Source organism: Arachis hypogaea, chromosome 20 (assembly GCF_003086295.3).
Source record: "Arachis hypogaea cultivar Tifrunner chromosome 20, arahy.Tifrunner.gnm2.J5K5, whole genome shotgun sequence".
NCBI classification, from domain to species: Eukaryota; Viridiplantae; Streptophyta; class Magnoliopsida; order Fabales; family Fabaceae; genus Arachis; species Arachis hypogaea.
In genome coordinates, this window is record NC_092055.1 from 3,856,342 (window position 1) to 3,881,181 (window position 24,840).

The window sequence follows — 24,840 nt, forward strand, 5'->3', positions numbered from 1 at the left end:
CTGACTATAATCAAATGGAGTAGAGAGAGGCTTGCAATCTAGATAACCAAAATCTCTGAGAAGGTCCATGGTGTACTTCCGCTGGTAAATGTGAATTCCAGAGTTAGAGCGTGCTACTTCCATTCCCAAGAAGTATTTGAGATCACTAAGATCCTTTATTTTGAATTTGTCATCCAAATCTTGCTTGATGGAATTGATTTCACTAATGTCATTCCCGGTTAAAACCAAGTCATCAATATATACTAGAATGGCAGTGAAGCTTTCAGATTATTTCTTGATGAAGAGTGAATGATCATCAAAAAACTGCTTATAACCAGCATCCACAAGAGTCTGAGTGAGCTTAATGTTCCATTGCCTGCTTGCTTGCTTAAGCCCATATAGAGATTTTTGCAATTTACAAACCAAACCTGGTTGTGATACAGCCAAACCGGGTGGTAACTTCATATAAACTTCCTTGTCCAAATCTCCATGAAGGAAGGCAGTGTTGACGTCCAACTGTTTCAAATGCCATTTCTTTGCCGCTGCTAATGCTAACATTACTCGTAGGGTAGTCATTTTGACAACTAAACTAAAAGTATCACCATAATCTACTCCTTGCACTTGAGTGAATCCTTTTGCAACTAGCCTCGCTTTGTGCCTCTCTATGGTGCCATCGGGATTGAATTTTACCCGAAAAACCCATTTGTAACCCACAGCCTTCTTGTCTTTTGGGAGTTCAGTGAGACACCAAGTTCTGTTATGATCTAGAGCTGTCAATTCATCTTGTATTGCCTTTCTCCAACATTCATGTGCAGCCGCTTCCTCATAAGTGCTAGGTTCTTGATTTGAGGTGATGGCTAGAGAAAGTGACTTATATTTTGGGGTTAATTTATCATATGACAAGTGTTGTGAGATAGGATATAAAGAGTTAGAGTTGGCAACGTTGCTAGAGTGAGCTGTGTGGGTTGTCATACAATGATAGTCCTTCAAATAAGCAGGCGGTTTCTTGACTCTTTCAGACTTTCTAGTAATGCAGTCATGTGTGATGTCAGAGTGTTGTGATGCAGGTGCATTGTTAGTGTGTGGTGTGGTAATGGGTGCAATGGTGTGTGAGAAAATTGGTGAGTGCATTGAGCTTGAGAAATGTTCATTTGAATCTATGAGTGTGGTATGTGTGGATGATTGCAAATGATGTGTGGATGGTGTATCATATTGAAAAAGATCAATGCATTGTGGAGTACGAATGGGTACCACAGAAATGTCAGTGCTAGTGGAATGTAAAAACGGAAAATGAGTTTCATAAAAAATTACATTTCTGGATATGAAAATTTCCTTTGATTTTAAATCAATAAGTCGAAAACCCTTTGTTCCTAATTTAAAACCAAGAAAAGCTGTTTTTCTGGCTCTTGGGTCTAATTTTGTTCTTGAATTTATTAATGTGAAGGTATATGCAAGAGAACCAAATACTCTTAAATATGAAAGGTCAGGTAAGTTACCATACAAAAGCTTATAAGGACTAGCATTATCCAGGTTAGTGCTGGGCAGCCTATTAATTAGGTGAATGGCGTGAGCAACTGCGTATTGCCAAAAACAATGTGGAATTCCTGATTGAAATAGCAGTGCTCTAGCAACACCTAAAATTTGCTGTTTTCTCTCTACAATCCCGTTTTGCTCTGGTGTTTCTACACAAGAAGTTTGGTGTAAAATTCCAGTTGATGCAAAAAAGGATTTTAGAGTGAACTCTGGCCCATTGTCGGTCCTTATACACTTAACTTATTTTTCAAATTGTACTCTGACAAAATTCACAAAATTAATAACCAATTGTGATGCTTCAGATTTGGTTTTCATAAAAAAAATCCAAGTGAATTTGCTCTTGCCATCCACCACAGTCAAAAAATACCTATGTCCTTCATTGGAAGGGACAGAAATAGGACCCCAGATATCCATATGAACTAAGTCAAAACAATCTTTTATTTTAGTTGTACTAAGATTAAAAGATAATTTCTTTTGTTTTGCAAAATGACATGAATCACAAGGAAATTTTGAAGCAATACAATCTATAAAAGGATAATACTTCTTCAGAAAAATCAATTTATGCATGGGTATGTGTCCTAATCTAAGATGCCAAATGTTGTTGTGCTCACTGTGTGAAGGTGTGGTGGGATGAGTAGTAGTCGTAGTTGCCGCCAATAAAGCTTGCTTTGTTGGAAGAGGGGGAAAGTGAGAGAATTCTGGTTCTCTACTCATTGTATATAACCCTTCTATACACTCAGCAATGCCAATCATTTTTGATGTGGATTTATCTTGTATCTCACAACACTTATCATTGATTAACAGTTGACAATGTAAGTTTGAGGTTAACTTTGACACAGATATCAGTTTAAAATCAAAAGAAGGAATGTATAAAACATTTTTGAGAAAAAAATTTTTAGAGAATGTGATTGTGCCAATGATGGTGCTAACAGTTTTGGTCCCATTTGGCAATATCACATTGATTGGATCAATATTTTGAAAACTTGCAAAATCTTTTAAGTCAAAAGTCATATGATCTGTTGCACCGGAATCAATGACCCATAGTGCAGATTTTGGAGTGATAATGCTCATAATTCTTGCATTAAAATATAATGCAATGGTTTTACCTGGAGTGAAAGTTTGAATGGAATTAGTCAAAATTTGATTTGCATTATGAGGTTGTTGCTGCACACTTTTGTCTTTGATCAACTCTAACAAGGCAAATCTTTGCTCTGGAGTGAATCCAGATCTTGATATTCCAGTGTTCTCTTGGAGACAATTGAGCTGGAATTGTTTGTCACTGAGTATATCATCATGCCCCTCAGTGATCACGTGATTGATGGTGGTGTTATGTTGCTGCCATTGATAGAAATGGGAGGAGTACCCATGCTTCTTATAGCATACATCTTCTGTATGGCCTTGCTTGTTGCAATGAGAGCAAGCCAATGTAGCTCCACGACCTCTGCAATGGGAGGATCTGTTTGCCATGTTTGCCATTTTGAGAAATCAATGAATCACAGAGTAATAGGGATTCAGATCTTCTTCCTTCCAACTCGTTGATCGGAACAGCTATGTTCACCAAGAAAGAATCTTGCGAAATAGCCTCTCATCAAACTCTATTGGATGAGTTTGAAGGAAGAGGTAAGAATGGGAGAAAGAAAATGTCGAAAGAAAAATTAGGGATAGAAAGAAAATGGCAAAATTGGATTGATCTCAATTCACAACTTTTTTTTTTTAATAATTTGATTCACAGCTTGGTTGCTCTCCACGCTCACCGCACCATGAAGAAAATCTCATGCCCTAAGCTGTTCAAGCTGTGATGTTGATGGTTTGATGAACCAGAAGGGATTAAGAAAGGGAGAGAAATAAGTTCTCCTCATTGTTGGAGAGAATGAAAAATCCCCTTAGAAAATATTTGTTGAGTTATTACACCTTATATACTATGTATTTTTTATGTACTTTCACTAAAAAATAATTACAATGGTAAACATATTATTGATAAAGAAATAATCTAGGTAACACTTATATTTTTTATTAATTATCTTTATTATCTAGTCCTTCAAAGTCCAAAAAATACTTTTCCCACTATAAAAAGCTCCATGATGTCATCTCTATCAAATTTTTTTCATTCCATCAATCACATTTTTGACTAAAATTTTTATATTAATTTTTTTCTGGCGATCTTTATATATATATACTATTCATTAATTTTAAATTCACATACGCACGTCCGTGTTGTCTCTTTAAATGTTTTTCTCCCCCCCCCCCTCTTCTTTTCTCTTTTTAATTGGTGGAGACGAGGAATTGATAACCAAAGCTTTTTTTTTAGTTTATTTTAATTTTGACATCATCTAAATAAGCATCCTATTTATGATATAAATAATATATCTTTGGTACTATTTATTATTTACATATTTTTTAAAATTATAATTTAAAAAGAATCACATAACATGCAAATAATATATACAAGCATAATTCAATAAGTCAAATAATTCAATTAGAATTTACAAGCACAATTTCAAATTACATAAGGTGTATATGACTACACCAATAGTTCAATCTAATTATCTAATTGCGTCTTTAAGGATGCTACTAAATGTGGTACATTGGTTGATGATCTCAACATATATATGGAAGCCTTTCAAACTCTCAAAAACAAGTTGTTTGAAGTTCAAACTTTGAACTACTATACTTCTAACACTTTAAAAACAAATAGATTTGATATATATATGTTATTGTTATATTTCTGAATCACATGAGCTACCAATACTAGGATTAGTATATGGTCCATTTAATAAACCTTTTGCAATCAATTTATATGCTGCCTCAGTGAGGTGTACACCATCCCAAGAAATAAATTGGGATGGATCATCACAAACAGCAGTAACTCCTGGTTTGCCACAATCAACTGGTCCCTTGAATTTGTTTGGAAGCCCAGCAGGTGGACAACAAGCACTAAGTAATGATTCTTTGAATCCTGCAAAACCATGAATTGATATATAATTACACTCAAAATCCTCCTAATGAAATTAACTTGGGGATTTATATTATTTACCAAAATGTGTGGGGGATTGATATATTTGCAAGGCAGCATGATAATAATCTGCATAGATGATATTGACATTGGGATGAAGCACTTGGAGTCTATTTATTTCACCATAAAGTTGCTTGTTATAGTATTCCGCAAACTTGTTTAACCATTTGAGACAACCAATTTGATCATATGCTTCACTATCTTCAGTCTTGAACATCGACAAATAGATATAATTGCATCCAAGAGGGAAGTTTCCAGGAACTAGGAGAGTTTGAGCTCCCAAATCAATCAGTTTCTGCCAATCAAACACAAAATTAAATAAATATATAATTCACCAAAGATTCAGGGACGCACTAAGTTACTATTGAAATAGAAATTAAACTAATAAAAAAGAATTGCTCAGAGCATCAAGAGACAGCCTCAAATAGACAGACACTAACTACTTCAACAAAAACGATAACCTTAAGACAAATAAGTCATAACTCATAAGGGGGAGAATACGAAATTCACTAACCATAATACTGCTGGATGATAAAAAACAATCAGTCTAAATAATTTATATTTATTTTATTGATTTTGTTAGATAGATAATGACTTTTGTAAATAATATGAACAATAAACTCTAAAATTGATTCAATAAAGTAAAAAAAAAAAATACTCCACCCCTAATTTACTTCCTAAACCCTAATATTGGATAACTTTTTGCACACCTAGTGAATTGAACATCCAACCATTATTGTTATCTGTATATAAGTAAATCGAATAAAAAGAAATAATAATCCAATTAAAAATAATTAACATAATTATCTGCATACCTATTGAATTGAATATTCGACATATCCATTGTTTACATTGTTTAGTATTCTCATTGTTTCCCTATATTTTTTTTATTTTTTTTATTATTTATTTATTATAGAGTACATTAAATAAAATAAAAAATAAAAAATTATTTTTAATTAATATTTTTTATTATCAAATATTTTGATTTACTGAGCACAAATATCTTCACATTCAAATGTTGAAAATAAATCAGTACTACCATATATAAAACAATAACAGCCAACAATTTCACACTTTCCAGGGAATTTTACTTCTTGCTATATTATATATTTCATTGCAATAGTTAACTATGAACGATATAATTCGTTAGAATTCAAATAAAACAAAGATGTGATTGGTTGATATAACGTCATACCATACATGTCAGCACTTATGCCATATTAATTGATGAAAAGTTAAATAAATAATTCAAATAAACTGTTTATCTAGATAAGAAGATATGCCATGTATATATAGGAGAAGCACAGACAATTATTCTAATATATATTTATGTTTTTAAAAATATTTAATAACAAAAAATAATAAATTAAAATTAACTAAAATTTATTTTATTTAATATTTATTAATTATTATAAATTCTGTCTATTTTTTTTTTAAACATTGTCGTTATATTTTTATATATTTTTAAAATTCTTACCCTGATGGCCAAAGAGATTTCATTAATCACATTGGGTACGTATGTCCTGAGTTCTTCAATATTCTTGCGTAAAAATAGAGGATGGTTGAAGTCATTGCCACCAATCTCACCCACAAGAAATAACGAGCTCCCAAGTACTTCTTTACACTCTGCAAAATTAGACCATAGTTTAATTTAATTACACGCCTTATAAATGTGTGTGTGCTTGTATTTTGTATTGGTTTAGTTTCAAGGTGTGTGCTTCACCCCTCCTAAAAAGTATTTTTTATTAGAACTTAAATATTTTATACGACATCAATTAGATATAGTTAACATCAAGAATAAGTAATTTTGTTTATAGAAATAAAAGATGAAACAAGAGAAACTTTTAGATGCTTGAGAATAATTTAGTACTTTTATTCTGATTTATTAATTGTCTTTCGTGAGAGTATTTTTCGACTGAACTCTTCTTTTACTCGGCATATCCCTGTAGACTCTATAAAAAAAGTATTATAAATTTATTATTTTTATTTGAATCTTAAAAGTTAATAAATAGAAACTAAAAGCATACAAATGATGAATAACTTCAATAATTCTATCAACTGATGATAAAGCTTAGGGTGGCGAAACGGGTTAAACCCGTCGGGCCGATCCACTAAACCCGCTAAAAAGGACAGGTCGGGTTAGGATTTAGAACCCGTCAAATTAAAAAAATTCGTCAAACCCACACCGTTAAATTGGCGGGTTTTAGCGGGGTGGGACGGGCCGGTCTGTCGGATCGAATTTTTTTTTCTTTTTTTTATTAAATAAAAGAATAATTACTATTATAAAATTAATAATTATAGAATTTTCAAATACTTTTTTTTTATTCTTCTTTTAGTTATTAACTTTATTTATTTTATTTTACAATTTCGTATATTTGTTTGAATTAAGTGACTTGTTTTTTAAAATAAAGATAGTTCTATTGACAAATATTATTTTGAACAATTTTATTGAAGTTAAAAATTAAAAAAAATAGTAAAAAAATTATATTATAATTTGACTATTTTTTATTTGTATTTAATTTTTTAATTATTATTTTTTAGTTAATTTTAATAAATTTTATTTTAAAAAAAAAAGAGTTAAGTGGACTAGCCCGCCAATCTACCATAAAGCAGCGCGGACTAGCATTTTGAACCCATTTTAGTTGGCAAAACGGGCCGTCCCTCTCCATTTATGGACCGGGCCTAGGCGGGGAAGGACAGATTGGGGCGGACCGGCCCACTTTACCACCCCTAATAAAGCTAAAGGTTATTTCGAAAATAATTTTATTAAAACATTTAAAGATTATTTCACCTCCTACTTTTTTTACAAGTTGGGTATTTTAAATTTTGGGGAAGAACAACTTTATGTAGTTAGAAAACTTGAAACTTGAAAGTGAAATCTAAACACACTTACAAAAATTGGAAACAAAACAAAATGATGGATATAACTAGAATGTTACCTGAAGGAGAATGACAGATAGAAGGGAGCAACTCCTCCGTGAACCAATGTAACTGCACTCTCAAAGAGTAGTTTGTAACAACATTAGAGATCCCCTTCTCTAAGTAGAAGCTTGAATCTAAAGCAGTGGCTCCTGCAACCGCAAAATTCACCCCCTCCGTTGGCTTCCAATCTTTTATATTCCCGCTCTTTATTCCCAGATACGGCTTCAGCAGTGGGACCCCCATCTTCTCAGCTGCCAAACCCAATATATTAAATTTTTGGGACAAGTAATTTCGTAATATAATATAAAATTCTGTATCCGAAAAATCAGGAGTACGATTTTTTATGAACAGAAAAAAATAACATAAAATGAATTAAAAAAAATACAAACAAAAATCAAACAAACTCATATAAAAGTCTGGATTAGTTACCGATGAAATCGACGATAAGGCGGCCATCAGACCATCTTCCGGTAGGGTGATGGAAAAAGGTTTCTCCATAAGGAACGTGTAATGCCAAAGTTTGTGATGAAGAGAGTGTATGATTAGTATCATAGTTGGAGTTTCCGGTGTCGGCAAGAGAATCTCCGAAGCTGTATATTGCTCTGTAGCACCGATTTGAGGAAGATAATGGTGTTGCCCCGGCAACCACGTGTACGGCAAGAACCACCAGAAACCAAACCCATGATGAAGAAGCCATGCAATGCTGAAGATGAGGGAATCTAATGATATAGTGAATCAAGTGTTATATTCTTACCATGAAACTTACTCCTGTGAAGCAACATATATAGATGAGAAATTTTGTGCGTGGTAGGATTCTATCGCTATCAGCTTTTTATTATTAATTTAATCGGTAGTACTAACTAGCCAATAAACTATCCACAATTAATATATAGGATTTTGTATATATGCTTAAATGATGTAATTTATTTTTTAAAATAAAGATAAATTTATTAATAAATATTATTTTGAATAATTTTATATATTGAAGTTAAAAATTTAAAAAAATAATAAAAAAATTTATATTATAATTTGACTATTTTTTATTTGTATTTAATTTTTTTAATTATTATTTTTTGATTAATTTTAACAAATTTTATTCTTTAAAAAAAAAGTTAAGCGAGCTAGTCCGTTGGTCTGCCAACCCACCGTAAAGTAGATCGAACTAGCATTTTAAATCTACTTTAGTTGGTAAAATGAGCTAGTAGTCCACCCTATTTATGGTACAAGCCTAGGTGGAATAGAGTGGGTTGAGGCAGACTGACCCGCTCTACCACTCCTCTTTATAAGTATATAGTACACCATTATATGATACCAATATGTGTTAATGTATTATAATATATTTTTAAAAATATTAGGGGATCATAATTTATTAATTTTAACCATAATTTAATAATTAATTCAATTTTTTGTTTAATTTTTTAATTAAATAATTCAACAACATATTTTATCATATATTTTTAAATATTAATAATTAATTAACTATTAAAAATAATAAATTTTAATAACTTTTTAATATTCTTTGTATAATTTTAAAAATATCTTTTATTTATATTAAAATACAATTAAATATGCTAAAGTATAAGCTTAAGCTATAGAAAGCTTAGCAACTACCATTTCTTGATTCTTTGTCTATCTGATTTGACCTTTTCTAATGAACCATCCAAATGGTTGGTGGTACCACCATTGCGGAGTGTTTGAAGTTATCCATCACCTTCTTCAATTCATATACTATATATTATTACTTGTAGGCTGGTTTATATGTATATTTTGTGCATTGTAACAAAATTTATATGAGTATTTAATTGTTTATTATAATGTTAGTAAAACTAATTAAATTTTTCATTTCCAAAACTTAAAAAGAATTCGAAATCATAAATTTAAATGGATGATGTAGTTTGAATTTTGAAAACGTCGCTTGAACATCATTATTAAACTCATGTATATATCATTGTTTAGTGACAATTGTATGAAGCTCAATTTAAAAATCATGCTCACCTACCACGCTTTTCTCTGCCCTATATTTGGAGAACCACCTTATCTGCTTTTCCACTGTGCACAAATGCCACCTCTTTCCGGCACGTGCAACCACCATGTGCATTATTGGGCCACCAATTTAATTATCCATTTTGGCCCTTTGCTTCAGGCAACGTTCTATCCGTGGTTCCTTCAAAGCTTCAACCAATAATAATTATTACGCTATAGACTATAGTTTTTTTTTTTTTTTTTACCAAAGATAGGAGACTCGAATCCGTAACCTCTTAATTGAGTATGAAGAGACTATGCCAACCTCTTAATTGAGTATGAGGAGACTATGCCATTTGAGTTATTACTCATTGGCTAAAAATTTGGAAAGATAGGAGACTATGCCATTTGAGCTATTACTCATTGGCAAATTTAGAAAGATAGGAGACTCGAACCCGCAACCTTTTAATTGAGTACGGGAAGTCTATGCCATTTGAGTTATTACTCATTGGCTCAAAATTTGAAAAGATAGGAGACTCGAACCCGCAACCTCTTAATTGAGTATGGGTAGTCTATGTCATTTGGGCTATTACTCATTGTTTTGAATTTGAAGTATGATATAATATAATACAAAAAAGAAAAAGAAAAAATTATACTATGTCATAAACTTATTTATTTAAAAATATTAAATTAATAGAAAATACACAAAAAAATTATTGTATGTTTCTATAAAAATTCTTCATCTCTTAGAATAAACGTTTCCTAGCTGATGATGAGGCCTAATCTTTTGTTTAACATTAAAAAATGAAGTACTCATAATATATATTGACATTTCGTCAAATTGTTAATGCGTATATTATATGCCAAATTGCCAATAATTTCTAACTTAGCAATAACTTCCTTTCTTCACGAATTTCTATTTTTTTGGCGACTTCTTGTGTACGGAGAAAAATAATTGTAATGTAATTGTCATATGATACATGCCACAAAAAATATTATTAATTAACACTATCAACTCAGACTAAATTTATGAGTGAACTTTCTTTTAAAGAGTTGTAACAACGGCTCCATTATTTCCTTTGGGTGACAAATTAAACTTCATTTAATTATTGAATTTTTTTTCTAAAACTAGAAATTTAAGTTATACGATCATGTGTGAAATCGATAGTTCTTTATTGAAGATTCTCTGTATGGCTTCACATATAACAAAGCACATTAGTTGGAGTCCATGAATTCGTATATTTTGAGTGAATTGAATTTGGTTAGATTCTTTGAATAATGAATGCTTCTACGTTCCGAAATTGAAAATGATAATATTTCTCAAAGGAGGCCACTCAGATAAACACGTTTAAAACGTCTTTTTTTAAAGATGTTTTCATATTGTGTTTTAATTGGTTTCTGTATAATTTATTCGGTGTTCCTCATCACATATTATTAAATTTCTCAAAAGATTTTCTTTCCAAAAACACTAAAAAATATTTAATTTGAACTAAAACAAAAAAAGTAATAGATTAACTATTAGATTTTTTTAAAAGATTATTTACATAAAAAATATATCACATTCATAAATATATATATATATATATATAAAACAAGTTCAAGCGTTTAAAAATTTTTATAAATAAAAAAATAATTAATTTATATTCGTACAATATATAAAATAATTACTATATTATTATTATATTATAGATTAAGATTCACTAATTTAATTTTTTTTATTTTTAATATAAGTATTAGAAATAAATAAAATTTTTATAATTAAATGTAGTGTAACAAAATATATATAATATTAATTAGTTCTTAAAAATTTTAAAAAAATAGTTTCTCATTTTAGTAAAATAACTATTTATTAAAGTAGACAAATTAATTATTTTCTTCTCATATACGGTTTTTTTAAGACATAAAAGCAATTAATTAGGACATTGGTTAAGATAATTAAAGTCACTATTTTATTAAATTTTTAATTTAAAGAAAAATCCTAGTTAATTTTGGTATAGAAATTTCAAATTTAAAAACATTGATAAAAATTATGTTGAATTTTGATTTATTTGATTTTCATTTAAATTAATCACTACATAAGTTAAAGTTCTGTTTTGAAGTTATATTCGAGCTTTAATCTGATTTTTAAAGTTTCAATTTACTTAGTTTGATTTTTTAACTTAGATATCCGTGACTCATATTAGGGTTTTAAGTGTTTAGTTGAAAATAAAAAATAAGGTAAAAAAATTTCAATTGTCACATCAAATAGTCGCTAGAATGTATAATGTAGCAGTCGTTAGTCCATTTCAGCATGTCGTTAACAATTTTGTGAGACAGTGACAAAAATAAGATTATGAACCAATGTGAGTCATAACTATTAAGTTGGGAGGCATAATTGTTAGAACTGATTAGGAACCAATTGGGAGACATAATTTGTTGTTGCTTGATTAGGAACCAATTGTGAGTCATAACTATTAAATTGAGTAAATCGAAATTTTTGAAATTAGATTGAAATATAATTGTTAGAACTGAACCAGTGATCGAACCGATCAAGCTACTGGTTCACTGGTTTATTGGTTCAACTGATAAATCACTGGTTGAACCGATAAAACTGGTCTCATGTAAATATAAAATATAAAATAGTTAAAAACTTAAAATTAAAATTTGAAATGCATATCTTCACTAACATTTTATGAAGAATCAAGTCTCAACTTCTAAAAATAACTAATATAAAAAAAACCATAAAATTTTAATACTACAATAGTATGTTATTTTGACACAATAAAAAAATAATTAATTCACAAAGCCTATCATCTAACTATAATATCAGTAGATTTTAACACTAAGATCAAAAGTCAAAACAAATAACCTTAATCACAATACTAGCAATAAAATAGATCAAGTAAATTAATAAATTTTTAGTGAAATTTATATTTATATTAATAATGGTATATAATTAAAATATAATTAATTTTAAAAATAGAAAAAATAAAAATTAAATTAAATTAGATATTTATGTATACTATATAATTAGCATTTGTCAAATATAATACTTAGAAGTGCAATGGCTAAGTGGCAAGTAGAGGTTACTTTTGCTCCAAGGTTCTTGGTTCGAGACCTTATGGAGACATTTTAAAAAATTTTTCAAGCAGACCGGTTTGCACCGGTTCTTACCAGTTCATACCGATTTTATTCCTTAAACGGTGCAAAGAGTAAACCAAATTGGACTATAATCCAGTTCTAGTCCGGTTCACTAGTTTTCTGGTCGAACCCACAACTATGGATATAATAATGGTAATAGTTTATAATAGTTTATAATAAAATCTAATAATAGTTTATAATAAAAGAAACATTCTTTTGCAACAATGAACCTATAGTAATAGTTAGGGGTGTTCATAGATTAGATCATATCCATATAAATCCACAGTATTTATCCGTATCTGATCTGTAATTTGAGAATATGATCTGATCTGTAAGATGATCGGATTGGATCGAATCAGATCCAAACTCTAATCAGATAGAAGTAAATATGTTTAAAAAAGTAAACAAAAAAAATTATTGACTTTTTTTATAAAAATAAAATTTTTTTATATTTTTTTATTTTATGGATATATTTGATATCTGATCCAAACATAAAAAGTGCGAATATCGAATTTGATCTAATGAGTTTAGTGCGGATTGGATCGAAATTTCAGTCATATCCCATCTGTAAACACCCCTAGCAATAATAACTAAAAAATTATAATGATTATATTTTTAACTAAGAGGAAGTGCAAAAAAAAGTACTAAATACAAGAACATTTAATCAAATATTAAAAAAAAATTTACTTTAAAACATACAGTTGGACTTTTTTTGCTCATATATATATATATAAAATATATAATAATAATAATAATAATAATAATAATAATAATAATATGATAATTGCTTTGTATATTACATAAATATAAACGTTTTTTTTCTATGATCTTAAGAAAGGTTTTGTAAGTCTCTAACTTTGTTGTCGATTTTTGTAGTGTTAGCTCTCATATTATCAATTTGATTCATATATAATTCGGATGATAAATTATTTGGTGACGTGCTTTCTTTTTTACTGTGATATACTTGTTTATTATTATTATTATTATTATTATTATTATTATTATTATTATTATTATTATTATTATTATTATTATGTACATTAAAAAATAACAGGCCAAATTATTGCCATAACATAATAGAAGTATGGAAGTTTATCATTCTTCTCTAATGGAGGAAACAAAATTCTTTTCAATAATTTATTTAACGTTTAGTAGAATAAAAATAAATTTTATTAGAATAAATTTTAGTATGAGTTTAATATTTTTATTCATCATAAAATATTTATAGAATTACTCGTAGATAAATTTTGGAAAAAAGAAAAAAAACCATGATTTTTAATTTTATTTTTAAATAAACTTTATTTTTAATTTTAAAATAAATTTTATTTTTATTTTTTAATAATATTAATTTTTTACCGTATATAATTATTCAATTATTTTTTAATCATATATAAATAAATTACTCTTAATAAGACTTTTTTGTGTTATTCAATTATCTTTTTTTAAAAAAATAATTAATTATTAAAATAATTAAATTTTTCACAACAAAAATAATAAAAAATTATGAATGAAAAAAATTAACCATCCTGATACTTTTTTGTATTTTTATTCATATTTTAATTATAAACATAAATATAATTTAATTATATTATTTATGAAATGTGACTATAGATGTAGATAAAATTTAGTTATATTACTTATATATAGTTTCATTGTATTGTATTGCTTATAAAGTTATATTATAATTATGACAATAGAATTGTTCTTGTATTTTTATATGTGTGACTAATTGGTGGTATTAAAACATTACTCTTAATTATAAATAAGGTTTATAATTTAAAAAATCAAAGATTCAATTAAAAATATACGAAAAAATAATATTAAAATATTCTAACTCTTTAAAATAAAAATATTTGAAATTTAATTAAAAATTATTTAAAATTTAAACTCAATAAAAATTTATATTCAATGTGTTTTGTATTAAATATATTTAATAACCTATTATATCATATTATATCATATTGGTTGAAATTAATTTTTATAATGTTAATTTTGTAATAACACTTTATTAGAAAAAACCATCTTTTCAGAATTTTTTAAAAACTAATTAATATTATATATATTTTATTACAATATATCTTGTTATAAAAAAATTATTTATTTCTAATGCTTATATTAAAATAAAAACAAAATTTAAATTAGTAAATTTTAATCTATAATATAATAATAATATAGTAATTATTTTATATATTATACGAATAAAAATTAATTATTTTTTTATTTATAAAATTTTTTAAGAGCTTATATATATATATATATATATATATATATATATATATATATATATATATATTTATGAATGTGATATATTTTTTATGTAAATAATCTTTTAAAAAAATCTAATAGTTAATCTATTACTTTTTTTGTTTTAGTCCAAATTAAATATTTTTTAGTGTTTTTGGAAAGAAAATCTTTTGAGAAATTTAATAATATGTGATGAGGAACACCGAATAAATTATACAGAAACCAATTAAAACACAATATGAAAACATCTTTAAAAAAAGACGTTTTAAGCGTGTTTATCTGAGTGGCCTCCTTTCTCAAATGAAGTAGTTGTGTTAAAGAATTGTTAAATGTAACATGGAGTGTCGATTTAAATAAAAGGAACTAAAAATAAATTGATTCCGGGCAAAAATCAAATTTCTACAAGATCACGCCTTACCATTTTTGGTGTAAGCTTATTATATTATTAATGTATGTCTATATATAATTTTCTTCTTCTACTTCGCAAAAAAGGACGAGCACTAACTTAAAACTGAGCTAAACAATCAAACAATTTTCATAAACTTGAAATTAAATATTAGTCTTATTATTAGATGCATTATTATTGTGGACTATGTCTGTTTAATTTCCTGACATCTTTTAATTGGTTCGGATATTTTTATATATTAGAGATATAATTTATGTATTTTTTTTATTAATTTAGATTTAAAAAAAATAATTTTATGATATGACAACAGAGTTTTTATAATAAAAAATTTTAAAATTTATAAGGTAAATTTAAAAAGAAAATCATACAATAATTCAAACAAATTTCAAAAAGAATTTTGTATGAATAGGCGCATTTAAAAATATAATTTTTTATCGATTTAAATTTTTAAGATAGTTTCATATGATAAAATGATAATCTATAGTCTGAAAATAAGACACACTTAATTAGACTTATTCAAAGGTGCCATCACCAACTCAAGCAACAACGACACTCTTTTGCTCTCTTTGTATCTAATCCATTCCTTTTAAATATTGTGTGGGGGCGTGATAAGTGCAGTATATGTATTAGCATCAACAGTATTATTGCATAGATTAATTAATAATGAAGGTTATCGTCCACTCAATTAAAAAAATGCTATGTATTATGTTCTTTTGATGACCATCTGATTAGTCTTATTTGGCCCTTCTATATTATCCATAACTCCATTTATCTAATCTCTCTCAACTTTTTGTACTCATGTCAAGACTTGAAGAACCATTTGCCCTTGAAATTAGGTTACTACATATATAAGGTAGTTAATAATTTTATAGATAACTTGATATATTTTTACGAATGGGGTTTATTTATGTGCGAAGATTTTCGAGTAAGTTGAGAACGCGAGTTGAAGTAAAAAATTATTTTTAATATTTAATAAAATAGATTATATAGTACACTGAAATAAAAAAATTATTTTATTTTTATCTCATCCGTAATAAAATAAAATGAAAATAAAAGATGCAGAAGTTAAAAATAAAAAAAAAGTAACACCATGACATATTTTAGTTCGACCATAAAGTATAATATAACTTGCGTCTAGTTTCTATTATAATGATGATAGAATTTTCATTATAATTAAAATAGATTACAATTACTAATTACGAAAGATTCACATTCATATAAGTCATTTAAGTTATTCCAAATTTAGTGATTTACTTAGGTGTTAATTCAACTTAGTTAAAAAAACTAAATATATTCTAAATCCAATACGTTTTTAAAATTAAACACTCAAACGAAAGATTAAATAATTTTTATTTGTATTAATTATTCTCTTTATTTTTTAAATATCTCAAAATAAATTTAAATCTATAAATAAATAAATAAATAAAAATACACTCAAACAACAAAGAATAAAAATTGTATGTATGTGATCAGATTATGCTCAAATGATTGCCTTTTTTTTAATTAATTAAAATCTTTATATATATATATATATATATATATATATATATATATATATATATAAAACTTGAAGTCTTTTCTTAATATTAAAATAAATTTTTTTATTAATAAGTTAGTTGTTACTTGTTACACATATCAATGCTCTAGCCGTTGACATTGAAGAGAGGATATTTTTTTCCGCTTTTCATGTTTCCTTGTGAGAGAGAGGTGTATCACAAGATGTTATGATAAGAAAAATATTTTATATTGTTATGGGTTACACAAATTGGAAACATGGAGTTGTTTGTATTGTTTTATTTTTTTTAAATAAATAATTACAAATCAGACCATCCAATTTGTATCTTTGAAAATTAAAAAAAAATTAATATTAAAATCGATCATTCGATTTTTATTTTAAAAAATAAAAAAATTTAAAAGTATAAATCAGACCTTCCAATTTGTAATTTATTTTTTTTTCAAATAAATCAGACCATCTGATTTAAATATTATCAATTAAAAAAAACATCATATAAAAAAAACACCTAATCTTTCAGTAATAACGTATTACACATATATTTAATCAATATAAAAAAAAATTAGTTATTTTTTCCTTTGTTTTTCGTTTTCAAGTGGAGCAACTTCTCATTATATAATCTGATTTTGGAGTGAATTGTGCTTATTTTTACTTGATTATTGAATTGTTTGATATTAATGTTTGATTACCCATCCATAAATACCTATAATGTTTATAAAAAAAATATAAATATAATAAAAAATAATTAATTATTCAAGGTTTTAGTCGGTAACCCATGAACTTTCTTTCTCTTTAATCTTTAGAAGGTGAAGAATTATATTCAACTTAATACTACCACCTAACGTTAATTAATTAACAGATTGTTGTATTATACGTCAACCACAGCTTATCATCCTAGACTGTCTAATGTACTGCCCAAAAAAAAAAGTCTATATAATGTACCTATCGTAGACATTACATTTTTCAGATATGGTTAAGTTATTAATCTTTTTTCGCACATCATAGCTATTTTTCATTTCCGAAGAATTCCCCTTGTTTTATATATATATATATTTAGCATGTTATTCTCACTTTGAATGATTATATTATTAAAAAAGAAATATTTTCCTCCATTCAAATTTCAAAGTAAAACATCATGATGGTCCATCCATATTCATAACTAATCTCTCTCCTACATATTTAAGCTTATCTTTTCAGTTGAAGTTTTTTAATTAGAAATTTAACCAAGGACCCAGATTTAAAACCGTCATAATATATTATGAGCTAATAATATATAGAGTATATATGGTGCTTATGTTTATAGAAATTACAGTGACTATATAAATATTATTAAAATTAAAATGATATTTTTTATATTTTAATAATATCTTTTTTAGTTTTTAAATTAAAAATATTATTAAATAATAAAAAATATTATTTCATAAACTAGCATAGCATGCAATATATATTAACATAAGATAAGAGGTAATCATCCGCTTTCTCTTTTAATTTTTTCCCTTGTTTTTATTTTCTTTTCTCGTCTTGGCCTTTCAAGTTTCAAAAGCTTTGCTGAAGACATGACACCAACTTTTTAATTTTTCTCTCATGGTGAATTATGTGACAACTTCCACTCAAATCTTTTCAACAAATGGATATATATTCAATTACATTGTATTAGCGTAAAATAAATCAAATCTCCATAAAAGCAAAAGCAGTATAATCATGGACAGTCATTAGTCTTCAGCCACATATGCCTTATCTTTCTACGAGGCCATGAAGTGACCATTGCTATAAACGTGATCACTGATATATGGGGCAGGGTGTTGGCTGTTAGGTGGTCGTTGTCGTTTTTTCTCAAACAATGGTGATAGTAGAGAGAGAGAGAGAGGGAGACAGGAACGGAGATTCACCTACATTGTGGCAAATGGTTGTTGTAGTTGGCATTTTTTTTGGATATTATAAAACGAGGAGTATAATACGCTGACATTACACTAATTTAATATAATACACTGATATAGAAGTTATTATTGTCACAAAAAACAGTGACTAACAATTTTAAGTAGGCCAAATTTTTCTTCTACCTTCTCTCTTTAGTGAAATCATTATTAACAATGATTTTTTTTAAATTGGTTTTATTGTTGTGATAAGAATAGGATGTGGATGCCCATTCCCATGTGAAGTTCACATTTTCAAGAGAGAATGTATTTAATAATGTTGAAAAAGTTATTTTCCTGTATGCATATAAATAGGATTCTAAGGCTATGTTTGGTTGGAAGGAAAGAAATAGAGAGGAAGGAAATAGAAAGGAAAGAAAGGAAAGGAAAGAAAATTGAGTGGATTTTTATTTTTTTTAGATGTGTTTGGATGGAAGGAAAATAAGAAGGAAAGAAATGTTATAAAAAGACAATTTTACCTCTATATTAGAAAATATATTGAAAAAGTGAAGGGGTAGTATTGGAAGTAGAGAGAGAAACATTAGTTTTCTCTCCATTTTCTTTCCAATGTTGGAGAGAAAAAAAATTAGTAGGCCCCACCAGTTTTTTTCCATCCATTTTCTTTCCTCTCTAATTTTCCTTCTCAACCAAACAAAGAAAAATAATCATTTTCCTTCCCATTTTCTTTCCTCCCTTTTCTTTCTTTCCATTTTCCTCTCAAACAAACATAGTGTAAGTCTCAGGCAAATACACATCAATAAAAGCATTTCTTCTCTCTCTACAAAACTTTTCTTTCTCTTCATATTACAAATATAGTATTAATATATAAATCATAGTTATTATGGTAGGATGATATTAATATTAGTAAATATTAATACTAGAGTCTTTCATTTATATTTCTTTATTTTATCTTCCTTATTTAGTTATTTTATAACACGTTATCAGCACGAAACTCTAACGAAATTTTAGGAAGACTCCAGATAACAAATTTTTATTATATCGAAACTCTTTCATCTTGAATATAATGCTTTTGATATATCTGGATACTATATGCTAAAATCCATCTTGATTCAATGGATCTTGAAGATACCATTAAGGCTGAAAATAATACATCCCAGAAGGATAAAGCCAAATCCATGATTTTCCTTCGTCATTATCTTGAAGTATGATTGAAAAATGAATATCCCACATTAAAAGATCCTGCAAATCTGTGGAAAGACCTTGAAAAAAGGTACAATCATGTGATACTTCCTCAAACCCGATATGTTAGGGAAAATTTTTTCGACCTTCCATGCCTCGAATGTGCTCCTGCAGCAGCAGTATCGAGAAAAAGAATTTAAAATTTTTTTGAGCTCTTGCTTTCTTGTTGCTGAACGCAACAATGAGGTGCTCTTAAGAAATCATAAAGCGCGCCCAACTAGCGCCGCCCCATTTCCTGAAGCAAATGCGGCAAATTATAACATCAGAAGAGGTAAATGGCAAGATTTTGATAACAAGAAAAATTATGGAAGGAAAAGAAATTATGTTCACAAGAAATGATCTCAACAGAAGTGGGATAAAGAAAGAAATAATGGGCAATGTAAATCAATTGAGGATAAATGCTTCCGTTGTGGTGGAAAGGACCATTGGTCACGTACCTGTCGTACCCCAAGGCACCTAGTTGATCTTTATCCAGTATCATTGAAAAGGGATGACAAAGGAAAGGAAACAATTTTTGTTTCAAATAATGAAAATTTCACTACTCATTATGATGTATCTAATTTCTTTAAGGATTTTAAAAAAAATATTGGCTATTTGATCAATGATGGAATAGTTTAATATGTATGTTTGCTAACTATTCATATGAATAATTTTACTGTGCATGTACTTTTACTCATTTTATTATTATTATTATTATTTGTTTTTGAAGAAAAATGACAATGACATATTCTGAAGATATTTACCTTGCGGATAGTGCAAGTTCGCACACTATTCTTAAAAGTTATATATATTTTACCCATCTTGTGCCAAAAGAAGAAAACGTTAATACTATTATTGGCTTAGGCAATGTGATAGAAGGTTCTGGAAGAGTTATAATTTTGTTTCCTGGAGGAACAAAATTTATAATAAATAATGCACTATTGTCTACCAAGTCTCGAAGAAACTTGTTGAGTTTAAAAAATATTCGCCGAAATGGATATCATATTGAGACTATGAATGAGGAAAATCATGAGTACTTGTGTATCACAACTCATGATTCAAATGAGAAAGTTATATTAGAAAAGTTGCCCTCACTTTCATCTGGGTTATATTATAAAAGATTAGTGCAATTGAATCACATGCCATTGTAAACCAGAAGTTTACTAGCTCAAATGAATTCATAACTTGGCATGATAGATTGGGTCATCCGAGAACAACCATGATGAGGAGAATTATTGAAAACTCCCATGGACATTCACTAAAGAACCAGAAGATTCTTAAATCTAGTGAATTTTGTTGTGCTGCATGTTCTCAAGGGAAGTTAATTTTAAGGCCATCACCAGTAAAGATTAGATCTGAGTCCCCTGAATTCCTAGAAAGGATTCAAGGTGATATATGTAGACCTATTCATCCACTATGTGGATCTTTTAGATATTTTATGGTCCTGATAGATGCATCTTCGAGATGGTCTCATGTGTGCTTATTATCTTCTCGCAACCTGGCGTTCGCGAGATTACTGGCTCAAATTATTTGATTAAAAGCACAATTTCCAGAAAATCCAATTAAAGCAATTCGTCTTGATAATGCTGGTGAATTTACTTCCCAAGCTTTTGACGCTTATTGTATGGCTAATGGAATAAGTGTTGAACATCCAGTAGCTTATGTTCACACACAAATGGGTTAGCAGAATCACTTATTAAGCGCCTCCAATTAATTGCTAGACCCTTACTTATGAGAACAAATCTCCCAACCTCGGTTTGGGGCATGCTATTTTACATGCCGCAGGACTTATTCGTTTGAGGCCAACGAATTACCATCAGTTCTCTCTTATGCAATTAGCTTTTGGCCAGCAGGCAAATGTCTCCCATTTAAGAATATTTAGGTGTGCGATATATGTTCCCATTGCACCACCTAATCGCACCAAAATAGGACCCCAAAGAAAATTGGGGATATATGTTGGATATGATTCTCCCTCTATAGCGAGATATCTTGAGATACAAACGGGAGATGTATTTAAAGCCCGATTTGCAGATTGTCATTTTGATGAATCAAAATTTTCAACATTAGGGAGAGAGAATAAGCTTCCTGAAAAGGAACTTAATTGGAATGCATCATCGTTGATGCATTCAGATCCTCGATCAGGGCAATGTGAACTAGAAGTTCAAAAGATTATACATTTGCAAAGAATAGCAAATGAATTACCTGATGCATTTTTCGATACAAAGAGGATAACCAAATCTTATATACCAGCGGAAAATGCCCCAATTTGAATTGATGTCCCAGTAGGACAAGTAGCCACTGAAGCAAATTCACGCCAGAAGCGTGGCAGGGCGAAAAATGCCCCAATTCGAATTGATGTCCCAGTAGGACAAATAACCACTGAAGCAAATACGCGCCAGAAGCGCGGCAAGCCTGTCGGTTCCAAAGATAAAAATTCTCGAAAGAGAAAAGAGGTAAATATTATTCCTGTTGAAAAAGACATAGTAAAGACACCTGCAGTTGTCCAAAATTCTGATATAACGCCAGAAGACGTTCAAGTACCTGAAAATTGTGAAAATGACGAGATCTCGATAAATTATGCCTTTACAGGAGAGAAATGGTACCGAAATAAGACAATTGTCAATGAAATATTTGCATATAATGTGGCATTAAATATCATGCATGAAAGTAAGGATCTTGAGCCAAGATCAGTCGAAGAATGTCGACAAATGAATGATTGACCAAAATGGGAAGAAGCCATGAAAGCTGAATTAGACTCACTCGCAAAACGTGAAGTCTTTGGACCTGTAGTCCGTACACTTGCATATGTAAAACCTGTTGGATACCGATGGGTATTTGTGAAAAAACAAATTGAGAAAAATGAAGTTGTGCGCTATAAAGCCCGACTTGTGGCACAAGGTTTTTCACAAAGGCCCGGTATAGATTATGAAGAAACGTATTCCCCTGTAGTGGATGCGATAACATTGCGTTATTTGGTCAGTTTATCTGCATATCATAAACTGCATATGCATTTAATGGATGTGGTAACAGTCTATTTGTACGGCTCATTAGATCGGGATATCTATATGAAAGTCCCTGAAGGACTAAAGATATCTAAACCATCCAGTGAATATTCGCAAGGATTATACTCAGTTAAATTGCAAAGATCTTTATATGGTCTAAAGCAATCTGGACGAGTGTGGTATAATCGTCTTACTGAATATCTGGCCAAAAACGAATTCAAGAATGATGATATCTGTTCATGTATTTTCATAAAGAGAACCGCATCTGAATTCATTATAATTGCTGTGTATGTTGATAATTTAAATATCATTGGGACTCCTGAAGAGATTCTAACAATTATAAAAACTCTAAAAGAAGAGTTTGAGATGAAAGATCTTGGAAAGACTAAGTTTTGTCTCGGCCTGCAGATCGAGCATATAAAAAGTGGGATCTTTATTCATCAAACAACATACACAAAAAAGATCTTGAAGAGATTTTATATGGATAAGTCACATCTATTAAGTACCCCAATGATCGTAAGATCTTTGGATGTGAAAAAGAATCAATTCCGTCCTAAAGAAGAGAATGAAGATATCCTTGGTCTTGAAGTACCATATCTTAGTGTCATTGGAACGCTAATGTACCTTGCTAATAATACGCGACCTGACATATCATTCGCGGTGAATTTACTAGCAAGATATAGTTCCTCTCCAACCAGAAGACATTGGAGTGGAATCAAACAAATTTTTCGATATCTTCATGGAACGGTTGATATGTGATTGTTTTATCCCTATGGATCCAAGTCACAACTAGTTGGCTATGCAGATGCCGGATACTTGTCTGATCCACATAAAGGGAGATCTCAAACAAGACACCTGTTCACATATGGTAGTACAACTATATCATGGAGGTCCACGAAACAGACGATAGCAGCAACCTCCTCTAATCATGCTGAAATACTGGCGATTCATGAAGCTAGTCGCGAGTGTTTTTGGCTGAGGAGTCTGATTCAATATATTCTGTCATCATGTGGACTGATTGATCATAAGATAGCTCCAACTGTCCTGTTTGAAGATAATACAGCATGCATTGCTCAACTTAAAGGCGGATACATCAAAGGTGATAGAACAAAGCTTATTTCTCCCAAATTCTTCTTCACTCATGATCTTCAAAATCAAGGGACAATTGATATCTAACAGATCCGCTCAAGTGATAATCTGGCAGATTTATTTACAAAGTCACTCCCAAAATCCTCCTTTGAAAGATTGGTACATGAGATTGGGATGCGCCGATTTCGAGACATTAAATGATGTCGGCATGAGGGGGAGATTGTACTCTTTTTCCCTTGGTCAGGTTTTTTCTCATTGGATTTTTCTTGACAAGGTTTTTAATGAGGCAATCCCCATCACAAAGGATGTTGTACTCTTTTTCCTTCGCTAAGGTTTTTTTTTTTTTTTTCACTGGATTTTTCTTTAGTAAGGTTTTAACGAGACAATTATCCTAAATGGACATCTAAGGGGGAAAGTGTTGTAATAAGAATGGGACGTGGATGCCCATTCCCATGTGAAGCTCACATTCTCAAGAGAGAATGTATTTAATAAGGTTGAAAAAGTTACCTTCCTGTATGCATATAAATAGGACCCTAAGCCTCAGGCAAATACACATCAATAAAAGTATTTCTTCTCTCTCTACGAAACTTTTCTTTCTCTTCATATTACAAATATAGTATTAATATATAAATCATAGTTGTTATGGTATGATGATATTAATATTAGTAAATATTAATACTAGAGTCTTTCATTTATATTTCTTTATTTTATCTTCCTTATTTAATTATTTTATAACATTTACCAATTTCTGTAGACACCGTTATGAATACTATATCTATGCATTACACAGCCAAAGCTTCATTTCTCTGTACTACACAAACTTAATTGGCATATCAAAAATAAAAATCCATTTTAATTTGGTTTTTTTTTTTTTCTAATTTTGTAGGAGAAAGAATCTTTATATATGTTAATGATTCTCTCAAATTTTGTTTGATGAGTGGTGTTTGAGAACAGAGGCCATAATG

At 29.0% G+C, this 24,840-nt stretch overlaps 1 protein-coding gene across 1 annotated transcript; it reads right to left on the bottom strand.

The window, feature by feature from the left end:
- Positions 1–3,953: 3,953 nt before the first annotated feature.
- LOC112782646 (GDSL esterase/lipase At1g28590) lies at positions 3,954–8,282 on the bottom strand. Its single transcript, XM_025825128.2, has 5 exons — positions 7,877–8,282; positions 7,465–7,698; positions 6,003–6,151; positions 4,547–4,820; positions 3,954–4,468 (listed from the first exon to the last, which is right to left on the bottom strand). The coding sequence occupies exons 1-5, from the start codon at positions 8,142–8,144 to the stop codon at positions 4,230–4,232; spliced, it is 1,164 nt and encodes a 387-aa protein (XP_025680913.1). The 5' UTR covers positions 8,145–8,282; the 3' UTR covers positions 3,954–4,229.
- Between the last annotated feature and the right edge of the window lie 16,558 nt (positions 8,283–24,840).